Source organism: Leptidea sinapis, chromosome 42 (genome assembly GCF_905404315.1).
Source record: "Leptidea sinapis chromosome 42, ilLepSina1.1, whole genome shotgun sequence".
NCBI classification, from domain to species: domain Eukaryota; kingdom Metazoa; phylum Arthropoda; class Insecta; order Lepidoptera; family Pieridae; genus Leptidea; species Leptidea sinapis.
Window position 1 is genome coordinate 7,556,056 of NC_066306.1, and position 25,810 is coordinate 7,581,865.

At 39.3% G+C, this 25,810-nt stretch overlaps 1 protein-coding gene across 2 annotated transcripts; it reads left to right on the forward strand.

The window, feature by feature from the left end:
• Window positions 1–1,217: 1,217 nt before the first annotated feature.
• On the forward strand, window positions 1,218–4,033 carry LOC126976872 (uncharacterized). Of its 2 annotated transcripts, none has more exons than XM_050825497.1 (2): window positions 1,218–1,456; window positions 2,512–4,033. In XM_050825497.1, exon 2 carries the CDS (start codon window positions 2,638–2,640, stop codon window positions 3,973–3,975), a length of 1,338 nt encoding a protein of 445 aa, XP_050681454.1. In that variant the 5' UTR covers window positions 1,218–1,456; window positions 2,512–2,637; the 3' UTR covers window positions 3,976–4,033. The 2 variants fall into 2 exon arrangements, with proteins under 2 accessions (XP_050681454.1, XP_050681453.1); XM_050825496.1 differs by lacking the exon at window positions 1,218–1,456 and adding an exon at window positions 2,288–2,435.
• The last annotated feature ends 21,777 nt before the right edge of the window (window positions 4,034–25,810 follow it).

Below are 25,810 nucleotides of genomic sequence, written 5' to 3' on the forward strand. Positions count from 1 at the left end.
TTTTGAAACGTTGGACCTTCTTAGTAATAAAAAAATTGGCGGGTAATCATTTGTCAATTGTTTTTTATCAAAAAGATTTTAGAGCGATAGTTATTATGATTTTAACAGTTTTTCTCTCCGCAAGACTCCGAGATGCCGCTTGTCTTCAAAATGCTTTTGGGAGAGAAGGACCTTGCTTGAGCAGCGTGAGGCGATGGTTTGCTGAATTTGAGAGAGGTCGGGTTTCTTAACATGACGAATTTCGTGAAGGGTGGCCTTTAACTGCCGTTAACGAAAATAATGTGGCTACTGTTAAGCGGCTAATTGAAGAAAACCCGCGGATTACCTATGAGACAATTCGAGGACTATTGGGGATTGGTATGAGCCAAATTCAGAAAATTTTACGCGAAGAATTGAAAGTTCAGAAACTTTGTTGCGTTGGATCCCTCAAGAACTGACAGCGGAGCAGAAGCGGGCTCGCGTGGAATGGTGCTCACAGATGCTAATGAAGTACGACCACGGATATTCTAATGCTGTTTATGACATTGTCACAGGAGACTAAACGTGGATTTATTGTTTTGAACCCGAAAAAAAACAGCGAATTGTGAATGGGTGTTTGAAAATGAGAACGGGCCTACAAAAGTAAGGCAGGCGAGAAACGTTCGTAAAAAAATGATCGCTTTTTTTTCTTAGCTACGGGTCCCATCTGCACTATTCCACTTCAAGATCAAAAGAGTGTTAATGCCGAGTGGTAACACCCTGAGTAAACAAATGGTAGAAACCATTTGTTTACTCAGGGTGTTAAAAAAGTTCGCGAAAGACGACCAAACGACCGTGTTCTCCTACATCATGACAACGCTTCTTCATACACGGTCAAAAAAACTAAGTCAATTTTAGTTACCGAAAAAGTACAACTCGTCACCCATCCTGCACATAGTCCCGACCTAGCACCCTGTGATTTCTGTATTTTCCCCAAAATCAAAGATTTTAGGTAAAATTATGAATGATACAGATTATATTTTGTCATGGTATACATTACGTGGAATATTTTGCCACAACTTGAATAATCAGTGCTAATTCATTAGCATTAATTAAACTAAATTAACAACCGTATCTACGTTGTAATAAAGTACCTATTTAAATGAAGGAGATTGTTAGTAATCCTCTCATAACAATTTTCAATTACAAAGCTGTAAAAACATGGGAGTAATTCTTTTTGCTGTTATACTTAGTACAGTTTTTGTTGATTCTTCACATGGGAACGTTGATTCAAGAAACATAGAATATGCATTTGATGCTCAGGGATTAGTCGGCGATAAAAGTAGTGGTGCCATTGAAAATAATCCGCCATGGAGAGAAGAAGTATTGAAGACTGCTGAAAGTGATTATGTTTACCGGCCGCTTTATGTTTATAGAAAGATCGAACATAGCAAACGTCGTATTACAATGTTTAATGCTTTTGCTGGATAGAATCTAGGTACGCGTAGAATTCATATATTTTTTATTCAAATTACGATTTTAAATCACTTATTGCACAATAACTAGCTCGCATTCAAAATGATAAGAAGAACGATCCCAAGAAACGCAGCAGACTTCTTTGCTTTTTAATAAAATTTCGTATAAAATTTTTTTATATTAAATAGCCTGAGGGTATTCGCTCCATTACTATACGTTAAACTGTAGTATCATTAAGAAAGTCATATATTATGTTATAGTAACGTTTACCACATTTCAACTGAGTTTTTTCTGGGTTCCTGTTATAAATACGTATTACACTTACATCGCCCAACAACTTACTTATGTACTCTAATTACTCAAAATAGAATTAACTAAGTTTGTATAAAAGACAAATAATTGTCATTCTACAACTATCGAAGACTTTATTTAATAATTCTGCGGTGGTATTACCCTCTTACATTTTCTACGTCTTTCACCTTATTACAAGCACACTGCTATATTCAGCTTGATATGTAAACGTTAGCCTCTAGATTGTGATGTTGAAAGAACTAGGTTTGTAAAACTAAAAATGAGGAATGTTCTTTCTTCGTTCGCGTTTTCATATCGAAATAACTCGGATCTACGGAAAAGGCTTGCCTTTCTTTCTGCAGACGTTCCAGAAACGCTTTTATTATAAACTCTTTAAATCAGATTTCAAAGGAGTACCTAGTTCCTTTGATGACGTCTGTATGTTGTACAATCAAGAACACTGTTAGTTTTACTATATGAATAAATGTAAAGTAATTATATTCGAACGACTATGTTACAAAAACTATGGTTATATCTTAATCAAATGGTTAACGAGTTAGATCGTTAACAAAAACTGTGAGAACCAATAAATATTAATTGGAATTTATGGGTACTATGGTATCAAAGTTTAATTTAGTCTTAAATTGTCACGACCGCTATAGTAAACATTGTGAACTATGTTAGGATATTTTGTTCTAAGCCTGGTTCTCGTAAGTTTATTTAAAATAAAATTATATTATATTTTTAACTAAAACTAATTACCTAATATAAACATTTTTACAACAGGTACTTGAAACAGAAGCTGGAATTTCGCCTGTTCATGATTTTAAAAATTCAATCATTTCTAAGTCTTTCGGCGAGAAAATAATAAACTCACCTCATAATGTCCTCAAGCACTTAGATAACACTATAATGAAGTCGACGAAAAATGTTACTAATAATCCTAAGATGGAGGAAACTTTGTATCAAATGTCAAAAGATTTAGTCACTGCTATTTTATCTAAACTTGAAATACAAGATAAACTAACAAGAATCACCCGTGAAGCCCTCGATGCTCCTGGAAAAAGTAAGGGTATGACTGCAATAGAAACACGACGTATTTTAGATTATATATCACGAACTCTATCAGGACATATTCTTTCTATTACGAGAGCATCAACTGAACCCGAGTTACATCGTTTGGTTTACGGATTGGCCCAAATAGCGGCTGAAGTTTCAATTGTTTCTGCACTCAAAGATATTACGTATGCTTCTGCCTTATCAAAAAAACAGTCTGTAGATCTTTCTCTTCGCAAAAAGAGATCAGTAAAAGAAGATCCGATTACTCCTCCTACGACTCCGAAGCACGCTGCAACAACTATATATAATATAATATTAAACAAACAACATGAAATGGTTAATTTATCCACGGAAATAACAAATCCTAACACACGGCGTTCTCAACTTACACCGTATTCTGTTCTGTCACTGAGTGAAAGAAACTCTGTGCATATAATACCAAGTAAAAAAAGAGTGCTCGAAACGAAACCAAAAGGCTTCTTGAACCAAACTGTTTTGGACATGGATCCTGATATTACCAATGTCAATGAATCTGAAGCTATTGTTTTAAATAAAAGGCTAAATGCAACACATTATGTTACTCAAGATAGTCACACTCTTGAAACACAGGAGTTAGGAGCTCCAAATCTTATAGATGATTGGATTGATCCCAAGGAAAAGATATATGCCCTACATCCTGATGTTATCGCTGAAATGGAACTAGAACAACCAGAAGTCGATGATGACACCACAAATGAGAAGAAAACGAAGCAAAAACTTGAAAAGTTGGAGTTGAAGGCTAAGAAAGCTATACTGTATGCAGGTGATGTTGCCTATTTGACTGCAGCGAGTGTAGTTGCTATGAGGAGAGCTCTAACAGCGTCCATCGAAGTTCAAATGTCGGTAAGATATGCGAAAAATGGCATGTCCAATCATGAAGACTTGATGATGAATTTAGCAAAGACTGCTGCACAACAAGCTGGAAAGGAAGCAAAGAGTGCAACATCAAAGTCATTAGCTTGTGAACGCGTTATTAAACTAGCATTAAAATACACGGCACAATCAAAAGGAGCAAACCTTAATCATGTGGCAAACAGAGTTGTTATGGATTCATTATCATTAGCAACTTTAGCCAAGTCCATGGCGTTTGTATCATCCGATATCGCAATTAATTCCTTGTATCAAGCCACAGACGTAAAACCTCCTGCATAAAATGACAAGCTTATAAACAATAAATATAACAGTTATACGAGTTTTTTATTACGTGTGGGTAACACATTGTTTTATTACGTTGTCTTACAATGGCTAGTAATAAAGGCATTCATTAAATGAATGTACCTATTAACCTTGAAACTTACGATAAATGAAGTTACTTTTTCTTATCTAATGCTCTCAATGTTTTTATTGAATTTGTTAAAATTTTGTTTTTTTGAAGTTGAGATATAAATATCTTTTTTATACTTTAACTTACAAGTTTAATTTTTTTCACACCTTCAAGAAACTGTAGACTTTAGTACTATATCGTTTACTGTCAACACGTTCCCGAGATAAAGGGTCTTGACAGGCAGACAGACAGAAGGAGGGACAACAAAGTGATCCTATAGGGTTCTGTTTTTCCTTATGAGGTACGGAACCCTAAAATATGAAACAGCAAAATAATTTTGAATTTTGTATTATGTTCTTGTGGTTATAGATTTTGGTGTCTTTATTTTGCTGTTTAGAAATACACACATCAAAAAAGTCTAAGCAACATGTACTAAATTAGGATGGTTTTTCACATTATAACGTTGTATTTTATTATTAAAATAATATTTTTAGCGTCCTATGATGTAAAAATAACAGCTGTTCTTTTTATAAGTTCTTTTAATAACAGAAATTAACAACATTAGAATATACTGCAGAAACTAAGGTACATAAGCAACTAAACATTTTTTTAACAAAATAAAATTTCTAAAGAATTTATTGCGAAAGAATAGCATAATTTAATACAAAGTATGGCCTCCTGTGCTATTCAGAACTTGTCCGCAACGATTATTCACTGAATTAATGAGACTTTAATGTTATCTTGCGGTATTCGCTCCCAATGGAATTGTAGCAAATCCAGCAGCTGTTGGGTTGTCACTCCGTCCAAATGCTTCAAAACACGTCTCTGGAGCATGTCTCATGCGTGCTCGATGGGGTTGAGGTCTGGCGATTGTGCAGGCCAGGGCAATACCCTGACGTTCTCCGTTGCCAAGTATTGACTGGTTCGCCGAGTTGTATGTGAACGCGCATTGTCATGTATTAACGTAAAATCGGAGCCAAAGGTTTGTGCAAATGGGTCCATCCATTTGGACTGAGGACGAGACATAAGGACTGAGAATATCCTCAACGTAATCTTCAGCATTCATGTTTCCATTTACAAAAACGAGCTCAGTTCGCCTGTTCTTCATAATACCCGCCCATACCACAACTGTTGAGCCGCTGTATGGATGAACTTCCTGAATGCACCTGAGCCTTTCAGTATTTCCGGGCCGACGGTACACTCGCACCCTTCTTGCATCAGGCGTAAACCCGAATCGCGACTTATCGGAATATTTTTCATCCCATTGTTCCTGGGTCCATGTTCTGCGTTCTCTACACCATTCATTTCGACGAGCGCGATTCCCGTGTCGTATCGATGGGCACCTAATTGGGCGTCGAGCTCGTAATAGTAGCACAGTTTGGGGACTTACATCAACACCACTTGAATTTTGTAGCCTCAAACTTATCTCTTGAGCGGTTAACATCGACTGGCGTCTTGCAGTTAGTTGTATGTACCGGTCTTGCCGAGTGGTTGTGCTCCTTTTAGGGCCTGAATGCTGTTCAGCGGGTTCCCTTGTATTATTGCAGCGCTGCCAAAGACGACAAATAACACTTCTATGAATGCCAAAATGCCGAGATACCTGCAATTGATTACTTCCCGCTTGCAACATCGCTACAGCTCTTTGCATTTAATTTGCCGTCAAATGACGTCGCTCCATGACGTAAAGAATATCTAACAATTAAATTTTGTCGCTAACTTTATTTAAATGGTTGGTAAAATTATAAAGTCAAGACTAAACGTAGCAATAATAATGCACTTAAATTCAAACAATTTCTATTTCATTTAATTTTATGAAAAAAAACAAAATATAATCGAAATTTTTTTTTACAACCAGCCAGTATGTCATCAATAAAAAAAGGTTACATACCTATGCACTTTGAGTGAATAAAGACTTAGAAATCAATTTATATAAATGGTAAATTTGTAATATCATGCATGTTGCTTAGACTTTTTTGATGTGTGTAATTCAAAACAGCCAACTCATGTGGTGGAATTAAGCTTTATTGCGCTTTACTGATTTTGAATCAAACAGCTAAGTCTAAAACGTAAATATTTGCTTTAATAGCAACAGTTCATAATACTGGATAGGATAAAAAAATAAACAATTCATATATAAAAATTATTTAATTGTAAAATTAGTACTAGAAACACACCTGAGTGAAACTATCGACAGAAGAATGCTTTTAACTCTGTTAGTACATTTACGCTCATGAAATTTTTACACAAGTTCTTCCAGTTTAAATAGGTGAAACGTCGAAAATTCAATCAATATTCAATATTTCTTCGTAAAAATATGTACTTCGCGGTGTTGTTCAGACACTATAATAAAAATGTACGGCCTATGACGCCATCTATTCGAAAGCACTTCAAAATAAATGTATCGTTCCAAATTGCACATATTTTAATCCAAACTATAGAGCCTACAACAAGGCTTGTAGACATTAATTTTACAGTGACTAGGTACTAGATGGCGCTATCAACGAAGCTGTTCCACAATTAGTAGAGTAGCTTAGAGCCACAGAACAGATAAACTTTAAACTGTTCTGTGCTAAGAGCTAAGTTTGTTATCCAATAATGAAACGATCGCGATGCGTCTGGCTAATATTATATTAATATTTTGTAGTAGTGAAACTAACAGGAACTCTATCTAGACGTATAAATTATGTTAGGTTATAATATACTAAGTGGACATCCAAAGATAATAATGATTATATTATGAAACATTGTATTGTATTAAGAAATAAATATCTTGCCTACGTGTTCAGGTCTCCATCTCTGTCACAGCATGAGCATTATCACAGCACGGGTATTATATACCCGGCCCACATTCTAACGCTCTACAAAGCTCAGGTCCGGCCACATGTGGAGTATCTCTGGTTTGGTGTACCCCAGTATTATCACGATCTAATTGACCACGTGCAACGCAGAGCAGCTCGAATTGCTCTGTGAACGGCTGGATCACTTGGCATTGCTTAGAGACCTTCCTTCATTGTGTCTTCTACCGCATTTACCACGAGGAGTGTTTCAAAGAGCTGTTTGACTTGATTCCTGCCGCCAAATTCCTCCTTCACGACACGTCTCAAATTAGGATATCATTCCCACCATCTGGATGTGTGGCGTTCGTCAACAGTGCGGTTTTCAAGGAACTTTCTTCCACGTACAACCAAGCTGTGGAATGAGCTTCCATGTGCGGTGTTTCCAGGTCGATACAACATGGGTACCTTCAATAAAAGTGCGTACACCTTTCTAAAAGGCCGGGAACGCTCGTGTAATTCCTCTGGTGTTGGAATAGAATGAGGGGAGAATGAGGAATCGTTTGTCCTCCTCTTCCATAAAAAAAGAACTTCTATAATTTTCCAAATGTTTTGAGTCCGAGAGAGAGACTCGTGCTAGTTGGCGAGTCAACATGTCCTGAGGATGCCTCGTGTAGAGGCGAAACACATGTCGAATTGTTCAAAACACAAATTTTGGCGGAATTAACACTAAAGAAAACTCAAAACTATTGGATAATTATGGATTTCCGCAAAGTAACGTCTACTTCAATAAACTTCTATAGATCCTCAATTAGAGATCTATGTCACTTGTCGGTATCCAATCTGAAGTTTCTACAATAATTCACATGTTTATTGCCAAAGAACTCAATATATATTGATCCAATTCGCTAACCAATCTGTAACTCCTTTAAATTTTTGGGTTCCCTATGTTATGTAGCAACCCCATTAAATCTTAACGGTATTACGATTGTACAAATCACATTATTACACACAGAATTAGGTATTTATCTAAATTGAAACAAGAGAGCATTAGTGGCCTAACTGTTTAGTGTTACTGTTAATAACTGTTATTAAAGTTTATAATGCAATAGTATTTCAGTAGAATCAGATTTGCCAAAATTCATTAAATTTATGTATTATAATAATATAATTTGCCCACTATACGTATAGTTCTCATGGATTCAATATAAGTAAGTGTAATATTATAAATTAGTTAAAATTGCACATTATTCTGATAACGAGTATAGGATATATCGTGGAAAACTAAATAAGAAGGTAACTCATATAATTATAACCTACCATTTTAGATAAATGATAAAGATGTTTGGACAAGTGCGCGATAACAATGACCTTAATAACTCACTTTTAATTTATTTATTTTGTCGTAATTAAGTTTTCAATTGTTTCAACTGTCAGTGTATGTATTACCTGCATGATATTACGTGACAATTATTATATATTGTTAACTGTTTTATTAATACCTTATCAAGCATTAAGTTTATTCCCGATTCTACTCAGACCTGTGTAAAAAATTACGTTCTATTTGACCATTTAAGATGAGTTATAGAGTAAATATTATGTTTTGATTTAGTCATTAATTATATAGATGTTATTTAAATATAAAATTTATATATATTTTTTTTTATTATTCTAAATATCTGCATTAAGTATTGGTACTTACAAAATTTTTAGATTTGAGTAGAATTTTCAAAAAAAGCGCTTTTGTAAATATAATAATACAAAATATTTAGAATGAATTTGAATTTCATTTTGTTAATATAAGAAAATATAAATAAAATATTTAATACTTAGTTAAAAAAATATTAGTTATAAATTTTTCTAATCGATAAGTTGTTCACTAATTAATGTTTAGTAACATTCTCAAACCCCTGTTTGGAAGCACCTTACGATATTTCAACCATAGATAGTAGTCGTCATGGATCGCAAGATGTTAATATTAAAAAAAATCTATATTGAAGCTAGAGTCGACTTTGACCTTCCAGATAAATCCTTAAATAAAAAAAAATAAAAAAAAACACTAATGAGAGAAAAACTTGAAAGCTTACATTTTCTTACAGTTGAGCATAAGCGCCACCCTATTGCAAATTGGTAGTAATCATTATAAAAATGTAAACCGGTTTGCAAACTGTAAAGATTAGACAAATGGAGAGAATAAGTGTAGAGGTTTTCGAATATGTCGGTGTCCAAGTATAAAAGTCAAGTGAGCAATTTAATTATTGGAAGAACAATAACAATAGAACACCTGGCGTCAAAGATGCGAAACAGTTGGTAAGTACAAGAAACCTGTCACTTAGCGTTCTTATCTGCCTACATTGTCAGATATTATGTGACGAAGATATGCATACATTTTTTAAATAAGAGGAGGCAAACAGGCAAGAGGCCTACACCCAGGGACATTCGCAAAACTAGGGGTTAAGAGATGCGTTACCGGCCTTAAAGGCGCTATTGTCCTAAAAAGTAACATTTTTGAAAATCTACTTAAAATACTTCTACCAATACTACGGTTCCAATTTTTTGACATGTTTATCTTCATTTCCTTATCTAAGTTATTGCAGTTTCGAAAACACGATTGCCAAAAAAAATCTCGATAGATTTATTTTTTGAAAAATAGGCTTTTTTATATGAATTGTTTTATATTATCATAAAACTATGATGGCTATAAACACAAAACTTATTTTATTCGATAGTTTATTAGTATTTATAAATATTCATCGTGGGTTTTATCAATTCGATTCGTGAATTATTTTATATTAATTTTCTTCGTAGTAAACCAAACGCGACGCCTTGGTTGCATGCTCGCTCATATTATATATCATCATAATTTTGCGCGGCGGCCATCTTGGATTTCAAAAATGATCCCAAATTCGTTCTCTGCACCCTCGAGAACCTCGGATAAGATACCCATATTGTTGAAATCATAATATTGCGCGGCGGCCATCTTGGATTTAAAAAATGATCCCAAATTAGTTCTTTGCACCCTCGAGGACCTCGGATAAGATACCCATATTGTTGAAATCATAATTTTGTGCGGCGGCCATCTTGGATTTCAAAAATGATCCCAAATTAATTCTCTGCACCTTCGAGAACCTCGGATACGATACCCATATTGTTGAAAAAATAATTTTGCGTGGCGGCCATCTTGGATTTCAAAAATGACCCCGAATTTGTTCTCTGCAGCCTCGAGAATCTCGGATACGATATCCATAATGTTTAAATCATAATTTTGCGCGTAATATAACATTTCTGTCATACGTCGATAAAAAAGATTTACTTCAAAAATGCATAAAAAATATCACAGTAATTCCGTACTCTAGCGGAACTGTAAGTTTTAAAAAATATTACGCGGTCCTTACGGGTCGGCGGTCGTTGACCCGCATCGCTCGGTTCGTTCTCAGCCCTGCCCGACGCCCGTGTCCATGCGTACCTATCGAATCTTACGTTCGAGCGATTTTTACCGAAAGTGTTGGGAAAACCTCGCCTTAAGGTAGAATTATGCTCTATGAATGACAGTGGAGGATAATGACGCAAAAAAACTGCTATGTGTGCGTCAGACATATAATTTATGCGTAAGTTAACATTAAACATTATATATTATGTTTGATAGCTATTAACTTAAGCTAATATACATTTTAAATTAAATAATTACATAACATATTTTTTTTGTTTTTTTGCGAGTGTGCAACAATTGGATATCTGTACCGTTTAGGATCCATCTTGTTCTTATTAGTCTATGGTTCATAAGTACCATTTATTTACTCATGTACATATTATGCGCTGTCAAACTTAGGATTATTTATTAGGTATACAACGTCCACGGGACAGAATGAGTTTTAACAAAGTGGATGATTCATGATCATCATGAGATTCATTAATTGTTTACGTTCTTTTAAAAAAGAGTGATATAATTGGCAGGTGGAACAAAACTGATAAAAGAGGTTCTTCTTCTTCCTTTTCTTTTCAAATTTAATTTTGTTATTTTTCAGACCAGACGACAGAAGGGAAAACTTTATTAAGGCGAAATTAAATATAACAATGGTTTAATTCTATATTCTTACGGCGTTCCAAATAAACTTGGTATAAATATATAACTAAGCATAAACAAAGAATATGCAAAATGTTTACAATATCGTTGACAACACTGTCAATACAATGTTAATTAAGAAGTTTTCTGAACTGACAAGCTGCCTTGCAAATAAACGCGGGAAACGTTATGTGTCCGAATAAACCAATCATAAGCAAAAATGTCTATTTGTAAACATTTTGAATTTTCTTGGTTTATGATTAGTTATAACTATAAACCAGTTTTATTTGTAAGGCCGATAGAGTTGTAACAATTTTACCTATTCTGTGAACAATTACGAGTAGGTACAATATATTATAAACGGGTAACACTCCGGGAGTGCCGGCAGAAGTGAAAACTTGAACATACATATTGTGTATTTTTTATTTGAATATTATGGAATGGTTAGGGAATAATTTCGCACAAATTGCTTTATTGATCAGTACAAAAGTACTATGCACATTTATGTGGTTAAATATAATATTCATTTATTGCGCGGTGTTTCGGCTTCGCAATCACAATGATTCAACCACTGGTCCAATGACCGTATGATCATAACGTTGACATAGCCGAACTATAATTAGTTAGAAGTATAAATCTTTCATCCATAATTTCAACGACTGTCTTACGAATTTTCGAGCAGGTCACGTGTCCTGATGCGAGTTTAACATTTTACACCCATCCCAAGAAAAGTGGTCAACGCCATTAAAGAAGTTTTCACGTCAATTATAAAATTGTAAATAAATAGCCCCCCTTTCATGACCTGACATTTCGCGGTAACTTACACGACGTGAGCCGTCTTTACCTAAACGAGTGTTAGGTAGGTACTATTTGAGCGTGACAGTTCAGTCTTATTCAACACCCATCTATACTAATATTATAAAGCTGCAGTGTTTGTTTGTTTGTTTGAACGCGCTAATCTCTGGTACTACTGGTCCGATTTGAATGATTCTTTCAGTGTTGGGTAGTCCATTTATCGAGGTAGGCTATATGTTTTTTTTTCAAAATTAGGGATCCGTAATAAAATTGCTATTTTGTAACACAAGGTGTAAAATCGAAAACCTATTTTTGCGTGCGCTGCAAAAACTATTGACAATAGAACAAAATGATGTACAATATATATATATGCAATATTTTAATACTTATAAAACTATCGCGTGAATTATACTTTATATGGCAAAACAACGTTTGCCGGGTCAGCTAGTTTAATATAAAACTCAGGGCATAGAAGTTTTCATTTCATACAAACCTTAAAAAAAAATTACGAACTTGGATCAACTTAGGATTCATCGGGCGGTCTTACAATGATTATTATGATGGCACCCTCATTTATTTTAAAAGGTCGCTACACTGTATACCTATAGATCCTCCGGTCCTCACTAACATCGAGGCCTCTGCCATCCGGGTCAGTATGGCGAATCACCAGCCGATCACTGTTATTTCAGCTTATCTTCCGCCCAATAAACAAGTATTATACACAGATATAGAAGCATTACTCGGCCACAGTCATAGTGGGCGGCGATCTTAATGCCAAACACTCCAGCTGGAACAGTAGAGCCACAAATAGAAACGGAATCTTATTAGATTCGCTGACAGACACGCTGAATTTTTCAGTAATAGCACCCGACGAACCAACACATTATCCGGATAACGTCGCGCACCGACCCGACATTCTAGACGTTGCGTTACTTAAGAACGTAACGCTCAATGTAAATTCAATCGAGGTTTTTCACGAATCAGAGTCAGACCACCGGCCCGTCGTCCTAAATCTAGGCCCACCGGTTAACTTTCAACCACCGAAGAAAACAGTGATCGACTGGCAACGGCTGGAAAAGGATCTCGAGTCTATCAAGTCCGACGACCTTGACCTTATACCGGACGTCATCGACTCGGTCGACACGGCTCACAGTGCTATCTCTCATGTGACGTCACATATACAGAATAGGATCAAGGCCTGCTCCAGGCAGGTTCCGACGATGCAACCGCATCGCCTAAACCTGCCTCCAGAGGTCAGGAACTTACTCACACAGAAGCACAGAGCCACTAGACATTACGATAGGTATCCGTCGGTCGAGAATAGGCGCCACCTCCGCTATCTACAGCGGGTGGTACGGGAACGTATCGCGGAACTCCGCGGCGAACGTTGGGACCGCTTGCTCGGCAACCTTAAGCCATCACATGTGGCTTTCTGGAAGCTGCCTCGCGCGTTCAAACAGGAGCCGCCCACTGTCATGCCTCCTTTGGACAGACCGGGACTGCAGCCGGCGCTCGATGACGATGAGAAGGCTGAATGCCTCGCCGATAGTCTCGAGAGTCAGTGCTCTCCAAATGCAGCAGCCGACCCGACACACGTTGACGAAGTTGATCGTGAAGTTGAACGTCGCTCCGCTCTGAGCCCTTCAGGCGATGTAATAAAACCCACCTCTTACGAAGAGGTGAAGATAATCATTAAGGAGCTTAACTCCAAGAAGGCCCCGGGGCCCGACACTATAAACAATAGGGTTCTTAAAATCCTACCCTCGACTCTTATTACTTTATTGGTTGCCATTTTTAATATTCTATTGTCTAACTAAAATGGAAGGATTCCATTGTTATCGGTATCCCAAAACCCAATAAACCTATAGCTAATCCGAGTAGCTATAGGCCTATTAGCTTAATTAACTCGATCGGGAAACTTTACGAAAGATTAATTCTCGCGCGTCTTAATCATTACATCGCGGAGCTCAACCTGATACCCGACATACAGTTCGGATTCAGAACCGCTCACTCGTGTCCCCAGCAGGCTCACCGACTCACTGAGTACATTCTCGTACGGCGCCAACTTCACGCTACCACGGCAGCCGTGTTTTTCGATGCCGTGAAGGCATTCGACAAGGTATGGCACAACGGCTTAGTATTCAAGCTGTATCAATTGGGAGTGCCAGAGAGGCTCGTGCGCATCATACGAGCCTACCTTACTGATCGCTCCTTCCGATATCGAGTAGAGGGCACCCTATCCTCACCCAGACCCATCAGGTCTGGCGTGCCACAGGGTTCAGTCCTCTCTCCCACTCTTTTCTCGCTCCTCACGAGCGACATTCCCAAGTTTCCGAGTGTCCAGCTCGCTCAATACGCTGACGATACGGCACTCTACTTTGGCTCCGCTCTATTGAACCGCTCAACCTTGAGCAGGAACATTAAAGTGCTTCAAGCCGCCGTCGATGAACTAGGCAACTGGTTCAGAAAATGGCGGATTGAAGTGAACCCCACCAAGAGTGCAGCGGTACTCTTCGGTAACGCGAATAGCATCCGCGCTAAAAAACGACCGACCGACGTCATTAAATTGTATGAAACACCCATACCGTGGGTGAAGGATTACAAATACTTAGGTGTCACGTTCAACAGCAATATGAACTTCAAGAAACATATTGATACGGTATGCAATAGAGCCCGATTTGTCCTCAGTCGCCTTTATCCACTTGTGTGTGGGCGAAGCAAACTTCCGCTCAAACACAAAGTGACGCTGTACAAAACCATCGTACGGCCCATACTGTCATACGCAAGCGTCGTTTTCGCGCACACCCGACCGAGCTACTTACGTCGTTTGCAAGTAGTTCAAAATAAATTCACGCACATGGCAACCGGAGCCCCGTGGTTCATCCGAAACGTTGACCTTCATCGCGACCTAGAGCTTCCGACGATAGCTCAACACTTTAAAGAGATCTCGCGACGCTTCTTTGACAAGGCGCCTAACCATCCCAACATCATGGTTAGGAAGGCATGCGGGTACACCCCCCTTCACCATAGTCTCAACCCAATAAGACGTCCCAGACACGTAACGGTAGACCCGGATGACGACATCACCATCGCGAACGCGACACCCACACAAACACCGACACAGACACGCACACACCGCCTTCACAGGCGTAGGCGCGGTCAACCACCGCAAACCACTGGCACTCGTCGCTCTGACGATGGCCAGCGGCCCGCACCCTAGATACACCACACATTGTTTTGATACCCGACGAGACGTTAGTCCTCGTCCTGTAATCGCTTCACTACACTCACTCACACACGGACTGACTGACGGACTGACATACACCACTTACACAATCACAAACACACTCCACAAACAGACACATACACAAACATACATGCACACAAACATTTACACTACGTACATACATACAAACACACATACATACAATCATAAACACATACACACTTACATACATTACACAAAACATCACCATACTCGCCGGCGAGTGTGTTCTTATCACCTTTTCATCTTTCATCTTCATTTCATCTTCATTTCCATTCTCTCTCCTTCCCACAAGCACACAGCCGGTCTGAGGTTCGAGTCTCCTTAGGAGACGCCCCGCGACTGTTGTTGCGTAGTCTTTGCGGCCTCCACGGCCCACGTCCTACTTTGCTGTGAAAGCCAGGGCTGCTAACAGCACTGAGGAGGTTTTAGTCGGTATGGGGTGACACTCGAGTCCGACATATTACGCCCCGTTCCGGGGCGTAAATACGTAACCGTATTTCCTCCTCTAAAAAAAAAAAAAAAGATTATTATGATACGGTTCATATACATTATATTACATAACATTTATATGATGAATATGGATGTTTGTTTCCGAGACATCGATGTTTATATGTATTTATGTATGTTTAAGTAAATATATTATATTAAATATATCATTGTCTTGTAACCATAGTACAGGGTATGCCTAGTTTGGGGCAAGATAATTTGTGTAAGTGTTATTTTTATTTAACATATTATATAAATTACGTGACACGTTGTTTGTCCGCGATGGACTCCTAAACTGACGGATTTTAATGGGGATTACTTCATGGAGTGCAGTTAGGTCCAACTTGAGAGATAGGATAGTTTTTATTTCGATTTGGGACCCATAATTATTTTTATTTCCAATATTTGTTTTGAATGGACATATTTTCTGTGAGAGAATTTATTGACGCACGGTTTGACAGTTTTGCTGTGAAACAATTTCATTATAACAACAAGGAGCATACGTTACGAAACAATTCTTGTTGTTATGAAAAATTATTGACAAATACATAAAAAACAGTATTTTATTTATTATGTACAGTACAACGTCTGTCGGGTCAGCTAGTATATTATATATTAAAACTGTGGCCCAATAGTCAACACTATAACAACTTAGCGTTTACCATCATCATAAAAACGTCAGTCCATCCTCCACATACGAGCACCCGCCCACATAAAATTATTTAATAAGTACTTACATAAGTATCCATCCCTACTCTATCATTATATTCTTCTGCTATTACACATATGGTCCCTTTCGAAACACACACAAATACATTTATACAAACAAAAAAAATTAAGAGTCAAAGGGAAGTGATACACCTCCCACATCACAATACAGTTTTACTCAGAAAGAAGAAACACAAAATTCACAATTATGAACTGTCTGAGCTTCGCAACTGCGCTCGTCACTTTGGGACATAAGGTTTGCCCAGTAATGTAACAAAGCGCCCATAATTACTGCTTGACAAAAAAAAACGCAGCTATGGTACCCCAGCCAGCATTCTGTATATTATTTCCGGCTGCCGCCATCAATGCTGGAAGTAGCCGCTAACAGCTAAGACGATACGTTTTGTGGCAGTTAGAGGAGTGATCTCGAATCGAGGGGATATGCCAAAGGACTTTTTGGCGGTGAAGTAATGAATAAATGAAGAAATGCTTGACGCCAATCCCCGGAGGAACAACCAGGGAACAGAAGAAAGAGATCAAAGAAAAAAGAAAGTCTCTGGCATCCTGATCCCACGATACGTAATGTATATATACAATACAAAATAATAGACACATACAAAATAAAAAACATACATTCACACAAGGTACACACTGACATCAACGCATTCGCCGCCGAGTGCGAGACTTCCTTGTGCCCATCTCCAGTGGTTATATCTCTATCCACTCCAGCGCAACGCACAGTTGGTCTGAGGTTTGCATCTTTTTGGGTGCTCTCCGATGGTGGGTGCTATAGGGAATTAATTTGGCTATTTGAGTATCGAGTCCTTTAAAAAAAATACCGTTTTGCTCTACTAAAAAGCAACTTGCTGCGGAGAAATTGAACCACTTCCACTGGCATTATCTTTCTCTAGAAAATTTTTCTGTGTACCGACATAAACACACGCTCACCTCACGCACACACGCAAACACAATCACACATACACACTAACATACACTCGCAAGGGTAATCCGAATACTCTTTTTTTTAATATTTTTATAAAAAAATATAGCTTTAGTAGGTAATCGGGGAGCCACAATACATTTACTCCCACTCAACAACTTAGGGAGGAGGGGTTAGCTGAAAAACATAAATCCATATCAGGTGAAGCTGAGCCTTTTCCTTTTGCCTTTTGTTTCATCGCGTAGCCTAATTATTAATTTTATATTTGTAATGTTTTGTATGGCAATAAAGAATTTATCATTATTATTATTATTATATTGGTCCGGTTTGTTTCGCTATATAAGCTATCGGCATAGGGGAGGTTTATAGTCAGTAGTGGATTTCAATCTGAGTCTATTAATATATGGGCCTTTCCATCATGGTTTATACGTTAAACTATTACTCTCCTCTCGAAGAAAACCCATATTTAAAAATACTCGTTCTAAAAATAAAAAGTAATTTTTACAATTAACTCAACCTAGGGTTAACGCAGTATTTAGAAAGAAAAGGAATAAAAGTTCCTTCGTAAGTAGGTATTGTCAACTGTATTAAAAATGATATCCATTTGTAACTTAGGTACATATACCATCTATCGATCGAATGTTATCACGAACTTATCGATAGAACGTGATTTGTAAGACAATTCTAGACTCAACTAAGCACGTGTGGCGCAATGCTGTCTAAGGTTATTTCGATGTGGTAATGCTGTGTGAACGTCGAATACTGAACAGAATTTCGTGTGTGAGTCCTACATGATTTCAATTATCAATATTAATTCCAGAATTGCAATACACTTCAAAATCCTTAGCTTCCAAGAAGCTACATAACAAGCGCTCAATAAAGCTGTGGTCAACCACGTCTGTGGTCTGGCGCACCCCATAATAGCTCGGACCATTTCATCGGGTGCAATACAGAGCTGCTCGAATTGTCAGACAAGTACTCTGTGAACTTTCGATAGCTTGGCATTGTGTAGTCATGTCGTTTCGCTGTGTGTCTTCTACCGCATCATCAGGAATTTTATTCCGCGTTAAAATAATGTCCTTTTAGTTTCTTGTATGTTCTTCTCACGAGCTCCACTTTTTTGAAACATTTGGTGGATTCATTAATTTAATTTATTCAAAGCATTTAGTTTAAGGCTATTTGAATAATGTTTTTCTGACTTTGTCTTTGAAACAAACTGAGGAATGGCTTTATCTTCCCTGTGTTCTAATCTAGGTCCTAAAATCTCATTAAAAGAAAAATTTAAAGAAATAAATATTTTGACTGTTGCTTCTCAATTTATTATTGAGAATGCTCTATTATTAGTTCATAAGCACATTGGGGAATTTGCTAGAAACTGTGACAATCATAATGTTAACACGAGGAACAAACATAAACTTGTTATGTTAACTAAACTACGCGACTAAGTCGAGTTAGTAAATCTTTTATAGGTTGATGTATATTCTTCTACAATAGAAAATCTACAAAAAAATGTGTTACGAAATTTAAAGGAATTGTTAAAAAACGTTTCTATGGGAAAGGTTACTATAGCATAAGCAATTTTCTTAATGATATCACAGACTGGGAATGAAGTAAACACCCTCAGGCTCTTTAATTATAAATGTTTATTGTACGATATTACATCCATAGTTTGATAAAAAAAAGCTCGCTGAGTTTCTTGCGCCCGTTCTTCTCAGGTCTGTGGCAGTCTATTTTGTATGGGTGGTAGTTTTTGACGTTCAATAAGTGATTTTGAATCCTATTTTGAATAAAAATATTTGAATTTGAATATCCAGGCTGATACGACTGTGCGAACACTATTTGTTCGCACATTACGCTTTGGTGCATTTTTCACATCCATCGAGCCGGACTCATCATGATATCTGGATCCACAGCTATATACTAACAAACAGAAGGATAATGGACACTGGAATCTTAGATAGTAATAGAGTTCCGTCAGTTTCCCTTTTCGTGAACATGGCTGGTACTATGATCACTCAACATGAGATAATCATTGATTTTGCTTTTCTTCCTGTCCCGTTACAAAAGTTTACAAATGACACAGGTTTTACCAAATAACCTGCTGAATATTAATATAGATTAAGCTTTCCTAGGCCTGTTGCTTCGACTGCCAAAAATAGCAAGTGTTGCAAATATAGAGAGTACGCGCCCCAATATAGCTAACCCAAGCGCTGGCAGCTATTTCCATCATCGGACCAGCCTAGCTATCCAACGCGGATATGGTGTCATTATTACGATGTAAACCAGTTGGGACTGCTCTAAGTTTGAAGGTCCCTAAGTCATGTCGATTCGAGGAAGCTGCAGCCGGTACTCGATTCCACAAAGTGACTGTGCGAACCAAGAAGTTTCTTCAAGTTGAAGAAGAACGCGCGGTTGTAATTCTACAACAACAACTTCGGGTATTCACCCGACGTCAACACGCTGCCAGTGGAATTTCGCACTTAGACGTAATGTACGGTAGTAGCGGAATAGCTTTATCAAATGAAAAAACTATAAAGTTTCCAACAAAATATTGTCGCGAAGAAAATAATACGCTGTGTATACCAAAACATATCATGAAGGTATCCTATTTATACCTGTACATTATAAAAACTGGGTGTTTCCGGTAGTACTAATTATAGTTTAACGGTTGCCTTCACCTTTACTGGCTTTCGTCCAAGTAGGGTCAGAACAATCGACTAGTTCAGAATGATGAAATTCGATCTATAAAGTTATTAATATGATGACTTCCTGAACTGAAAATTTCTTGAAGCGCGTTGACCTATTTATTTTGTGGCTATTGAATGAAACTGAGCTGTCACGCCATCGGTTGTGGTAAAGTCTGCTCGAGTCATCGCGTTGACTCAGGATAAGTAATCAGTCAAAGTAAAATTAACAATCGTAAGATATCCAAATGTTTTGAGTTTTCTTCAGTCTTAATTCCGCCTCGAAACTTCAGTCTCGTGCCAGAGTTTGGCGAGTCAACATCTCCTGAGTATGCCTCGTGTAGAGGCGAAACACGTGTCGAATTGTTTAAAGACAAATATTAGCGCTATTGCGTGTTTATTAACACTAAAGAAAAAACAAAAAAAATGGAAACGTCTTCTTCAATAAAGCGTAAGTTATACAAAATTATAATAATACTAGCTGACCTGACAGACGTTCTTGCTTTGCATTTATTTTTTTGCTTCATGACAGACAAAGGCGTCGCTCTGGTAACCACTATCAATAATCCTGTGCAAAGAAGCCTTCCACTCATAAAACAATGGTCCTACAACAGACAGTGATACAATTATTAAATAGTTCATAGGTATTCGTGGTTACTAGCTTATTAGCTAACTAATAATTTTTCTTTTCTACTTCATCGGGTGCAGTAAATCTTCCTTGATCCATCATCAGCAAAGTTAGAATTTTATTACAATTCCACCGTGGCACGACACGCCACACGTTAGGATATCATCCTCACCATCTGGATGTGTGGCGGTCCTTCACAGTGCGGTTTTCAAGAGCTTTCTTCCACGTACTACAAAGATGTGGAATGAACTTCCTTGTGCGGTGTTTCCGGGACGATACGACATGGGTACCTTCAAGGCCGGCAACGCTCCTGTGACTCCTTTGGTGTTGCAAGAGATTGTGGGCGGCGATGATCACTTAAGAACAGGTGACTAGTAACGCTCGTTTGTCCTTCTATTCCATAAAAAATATATAATGTAATGATGTGGAGCTGATGTGATTTCCATGCTCTTTTTGGCTAATGTGTTGATTCGTATATGATTTTTTGTTAACTTTTAAACACACATTATGCAAATAAAGAATTATTATTATTATTATTCCTCTGTATAAGACCACGCCACCTCTCTATAACAGGATCTATATCTTATATTACGAAACAAATAATTCTTGTAAAGAAAAATCGATCTAGCCAGGACTCATCTCTGTTAAAACAAGTTGTGTCGAATTTTCACGCTTGTCCTTTCTCCAGGAAGTATCTCTCATTCTTCGCATGAAGCTTCATCTCTTTCACTGTTTTGGATCAAACTTTATTATGCAGCAGCAAATCAATTAACCCTAGACATCAAATGATTTTATATGATTCAAAAGATGGTCTGGGAGTTTCTTATCCCTTGTTCTCTCCATGTCAAAGCCATGAGTTTTTATATTTACACTATCACCGAGATACTCATCTTTAACTACATACACCTCGCTCTCTGCAAATCTTTTCAAATGACGTGAAAACGAAGGTTTCTTAAGCCATAGTTCAGTTAATTGTTGACTTTATCTGCTATCGTCATCAACAGCCTTGGAAATGTGACACTCACTATAGTGCAGGTCTCAAGAAATTTTATCCACAATTGGTATTTCTAGGACTATATATCATGGATTATATATGATATGATAGATGTAGAAACCCTGCCCAAAAGCTAGCAACGCTTTTATATTTCTTTTGATGATGTCTTATCATCAGGTCACGCTGCTATTAGTAGATTTGTTTGTCCTTAATGTACCATTATAATTTCAATACAATCGATCATAATATACCAAATATGATAGGTATAGGTATAGGTATAGGGCTCCTGTTTCCGCAATTAAACCACTAGCATGGGTCCATTTTGCGTGCAGTAATGGCCGGTTACTCCAACCAGCCCAGCTCCTTCCAGAAGTTCAGAACATTCCTGGGGTGTTCACAGACTTCTTGGAGCGACCTTGTATTGGTTAAGGTTTTTGCCCGTTGGTTGGCCACCCCCGCGCATTCCAGGATTACGTGAGCGACCGTTTCGTCTTCGGTCAGACAACCTCTGCACTTAGGGCTGTCCGTTACGCCGATTGTGAAAAGGTGTTTGTTTAGTGATGTGTGACCCGTTAGGGTGCCCACCATTATACGGATGTCATGTCTGTTGAGGCTCATAAGTCTACGTGTCAGTTTGGGCGATAGTGCAGGTATCGCCACCTTCGACTGTCTACAGCTTGAGACATTCATCCATCGGGTGTTGTGTAGGTCGTTGGTGAGAGAGCGTATCCATGAGCGCATTTGGCTGAAGGGCAGTGGCAGAAGTGGCAATGGACCAGACACTGTATTTGCCGATGCCCGCCTTGCAAGCTCATCCGCTGCATCATTACCCAACGAACCACTATGTCCCTTGATCCATTGCAGAGTTACCTGGTTATAAGAGGCAACTTGCTCCAGGGTTTGGTGACATTCGTGTATTAGTGCTGAGTTGTGTGTGGTACCCTTCAGCGCTGTTAGTACCGCCATACTGTCAGAAAGAAATCTGATGTTGTGGCCATGTACCTTTCTTCTTAATATAGCGCTGGCGGCTTCCTTGATGGCTACGCACTCACATTGGAAGATGGAGCTGTGTGTGCCCAAGGGTATGGAAATGTGTATGTTTAGTTCCTGTGAGAATATGCCGGCACCAGTTCCAGTAGCCATTTTCGAGCCGTCTGTGTAAATTCTTAGTTCGTTTACACCTGACTGGTCAGCATCTTTCTCATATAGCTGTATGTGATAGTTTTTATGGAAGGTATTTGTTTTAGTTATCTTATCACATGGTGCCTCACAGAGTGGATAATCCTTTGTTACCCTATTCCAGAGCTTATCTGTTAGGCCGTCTTCATTCTTCCATACACCCAACAGCTTTAGACGTAGAGTCGCCATTGTCGCTTCTTGTTGAAAGTGTATGTCGAGTGGTGTTAACCCTAGAATAGTTTCAAGGGCCGAGGAAGGCGTGGTGCGCATGCATCCTGTTATGGCTGTGCAGGCCAGCCGCTGGAAACGCTGCAGCTTGGTTTGCACTGTCACAAGCTCTGTCCTGGGCCACCACGCTATTGCTCCGTAGGAGATAATTGGTCTGATGACTGCTGTATAGAGCCATCTGCTTATCTTTGGAGCAAGACCCCAGGTTCTGCCTATGAGTCTTCTGCACTGCCAAAAGATGATGCATGCTTTTTCCAGCTTGTTTTCAAGGTGTTTGTTCCAAAGCAACTTACTATCCAGTATAACCCCCAGGTATTTAACTTCTTTAGTAAGGCTTAGTTCGGTGTTGAACAGCTTTGGTAATGTTAGATTACCAAGGCTGCGTTTGTTAGTGAATAGTATTAGTTCCGTCTTTGACGGATTAGCTGTGAGTTTGTGTTGCGCGCACCATTCTTCCAAAATCTTAAAAGCAGATCTCATGAGGCTACATAAGACGTTCTCGACTGGTCCTGTTATTAGAATGGCGAGGTCGTCAGCATAGCCCACTGTGTACAGTTTCTTTTTGTTTAGCCTTGTGATGAGCTCATCTACCACAAGGTTCCAGAGTAGCGGCGAGAGTACCCCTCCTTGTGGGCAGCCCGTTGCCACCACACATCTAGTACTGGTGTTCACAGTAAATCGTATCGCCCTATGCCTCAACATGCTGTCTATCCACCCGGCAATTGTAGGATCTACATCATGAGCGGCTAGCGCTCGGCCTATGCTAGTGAAAGGGGTTTTGTCGAAGGCGCCTTCGATATCAATAAAAGCACCTAAGGTTGATTGTTTACGTGATAATCCTTTCAATGCGAGAGATGTTACGCAATAGAGTGCGGATTCGGTTGATCTGCCCTGAGTATAGGCGTGTTGGTTGTCATGTAGCGGTTTTTGTATGAGGGCATTTTCCCTAATATCCCTATCGCAGAGTCTCTCTAGAGTCTTCAACAAAAATGATGTGAGACTGATTGGCCTGTACGATTTGGGATTTGTGTAATCACTTTTGCCGGGCTTAGGGATAAATACCACTTTTACCTCCCTCCACTGGAGCGGTATGTATTTGTAGGCCAGGCATGCCCTATAGATTGCAGTTAAATGCGCTACTAGCGGCCCCATACCGCTCCATTGTAGCAGTCCTGGGAAGATCCCGTCCAGGCCTCCTGATTTAAATGGAAGAAAGCTGTTAATTGCCCACATTACCTTGTCTTTGTCTACCACCCTGTGAGCTGTGGTCCAATCCGTTTGATCCGGTGTGTTGCTCTGCGATGCCACTTCCTCCCACGTCTGGTTGTTTGTGATGCGGCATCCAGGGAAGTGAGTTTGCAGGAGTAGTTCGCAGGTCTCGGGGTCGGATTTGGTGTATGTGCCGTCAGATTTTTTCAAGCAACCCAGATTACGCTCTGGGTCGCGTGAAAGGATGTTTTTTACTTTAGCCGCTTGGTTTGTGGATTCAATGTTAGTACAGAAGCGTCTCCAGCTTTCTCTCTTCCTTTCGCGGATGCGCCTCTTGAAACGATATTGGGCCTGTTTATATGCATCCCAGTCGTCTGGTGCCCGAGTATTTTTGGCTCTGTTGAACAGCTTCCTTACTTTGCAGCGCAGCCTGTCTAACTCTGGACCCCACCACACACTTTTGTCGATTGAGTTGGGCTTTGTCGAAGTAAGAGGACACGTCTGTTCATAGCTGTTGATAAGTGTTTGAGTTATGTTAGTTACATGAGTTTCTATACCTGCGGTACCGTTATAATCGTCTGGTAGGGAAATGGCCATAAGCTCATTTCTCACCAATCTGTCGTATTTGGTGCGGTCCGTTTTGCGCGGGTTCCGCCTTGGCAGGGCAGGTTTGGTGTTTAAGCGAAGGTTGAACCTAATCCATCTGTGATCCGAGCATGAAGGTTCGTCTGACACGTGCCAGTCATTGACGAGAGAAGAGACATGGTCGGTTGCCAGTGTTAGGTCGATTATAGTTTGGGCTCGCGCCGTAACGTAGGTAGGCTCGGAGCCCCTGTTAAGTATATTAAGGTTAGTTGAGAAAAGGTACGTAAGTAAGTCCTCACCTCTTTTATTGGTCTTTTGGCTGCCCCAGATGGTGTGATGTGCGTTGGAGTCAGCGGAGATGATTAGTTCCAGCCTCTCTGTCTCGCAGTAGCTGACTAGCGCGGTGAGCTCCGGTGTTGGTACCTCCTCTTCCCCCGGCAAATAGACCGACGCTACGACCACGTCTGATAGGCCTAGGCGGTCATCTGCCTGGAGCTTCACAGCGGTTAGATCTCTGGAACATAGCTCATTTATGATGGTGGTCGTTACATGTCGTGGAGTATAAATACATGAACGTGGTTTACCTTCGGTAGCAGTAAAAAGTTTGCCTCCGATGTTGTTGAGACCACATATATTGCCTTTCCTAATCCACGGCTCCTGGATTAGGGCTATGGTCTCGGTGTTTCCCTCCAGCAAACGTCGCAGGTTAGCCGTCGCGGTGTAGCTGTGCTGGAGGTTGATTTGTATGACTTTAAGGAGTTGAGGTGGATCGGTCTGGGCTGCCATCGCTGTGCAGTAGACTGTCCTCCAACTCCTTTGTCTGATCCACTTCCCCGGCCCCTTGCTGCCACCAGTCTATGGAGCGCGATTTGGTCTCTATGGGAGTCCGAACCTCTTTACAAGTGGCGGTCATAGAGACACCATCGGTCCTCTTCTGATGTGTAGCATCAGGGGCTGCACCTGAGGGCTGCTGCCCTCCTTCCGGCACGACATCCATGCGGTTGTCGGGCGCCGCCTCAGGAGCGGTCGAGGTTGGTATTTTCGGCTGCGCTGCCACGTCCGGGTTTGGTTTCGGTGCTTCGCTGCCTTTACCCTCCTCTTCGGGGAAATTTACGTACACTGAGCCGCATTTGTACGAGACCCTGCGATCTCGCTTCTTGAGCTCAGCTACATCTGCCTCAG

What these genes read in the sequence shown, in the direction of transcription:
- LOC126976872 (XM_050825496.1), top strand. Translation starts at nt 2,403, where the DNA reads ATGTTAGGATATTTTGTTCTAAGCCTGGTTCTC. An exon ending in TTGTTCTAAGCCTGGTTCTC is followed by an intron (nt 2,436 to 2,511) that starts GTAAGTTTATTT and finishes TTTTTACAACAG; the next exon opens with GTACTTGAAACAGAAGCTGG.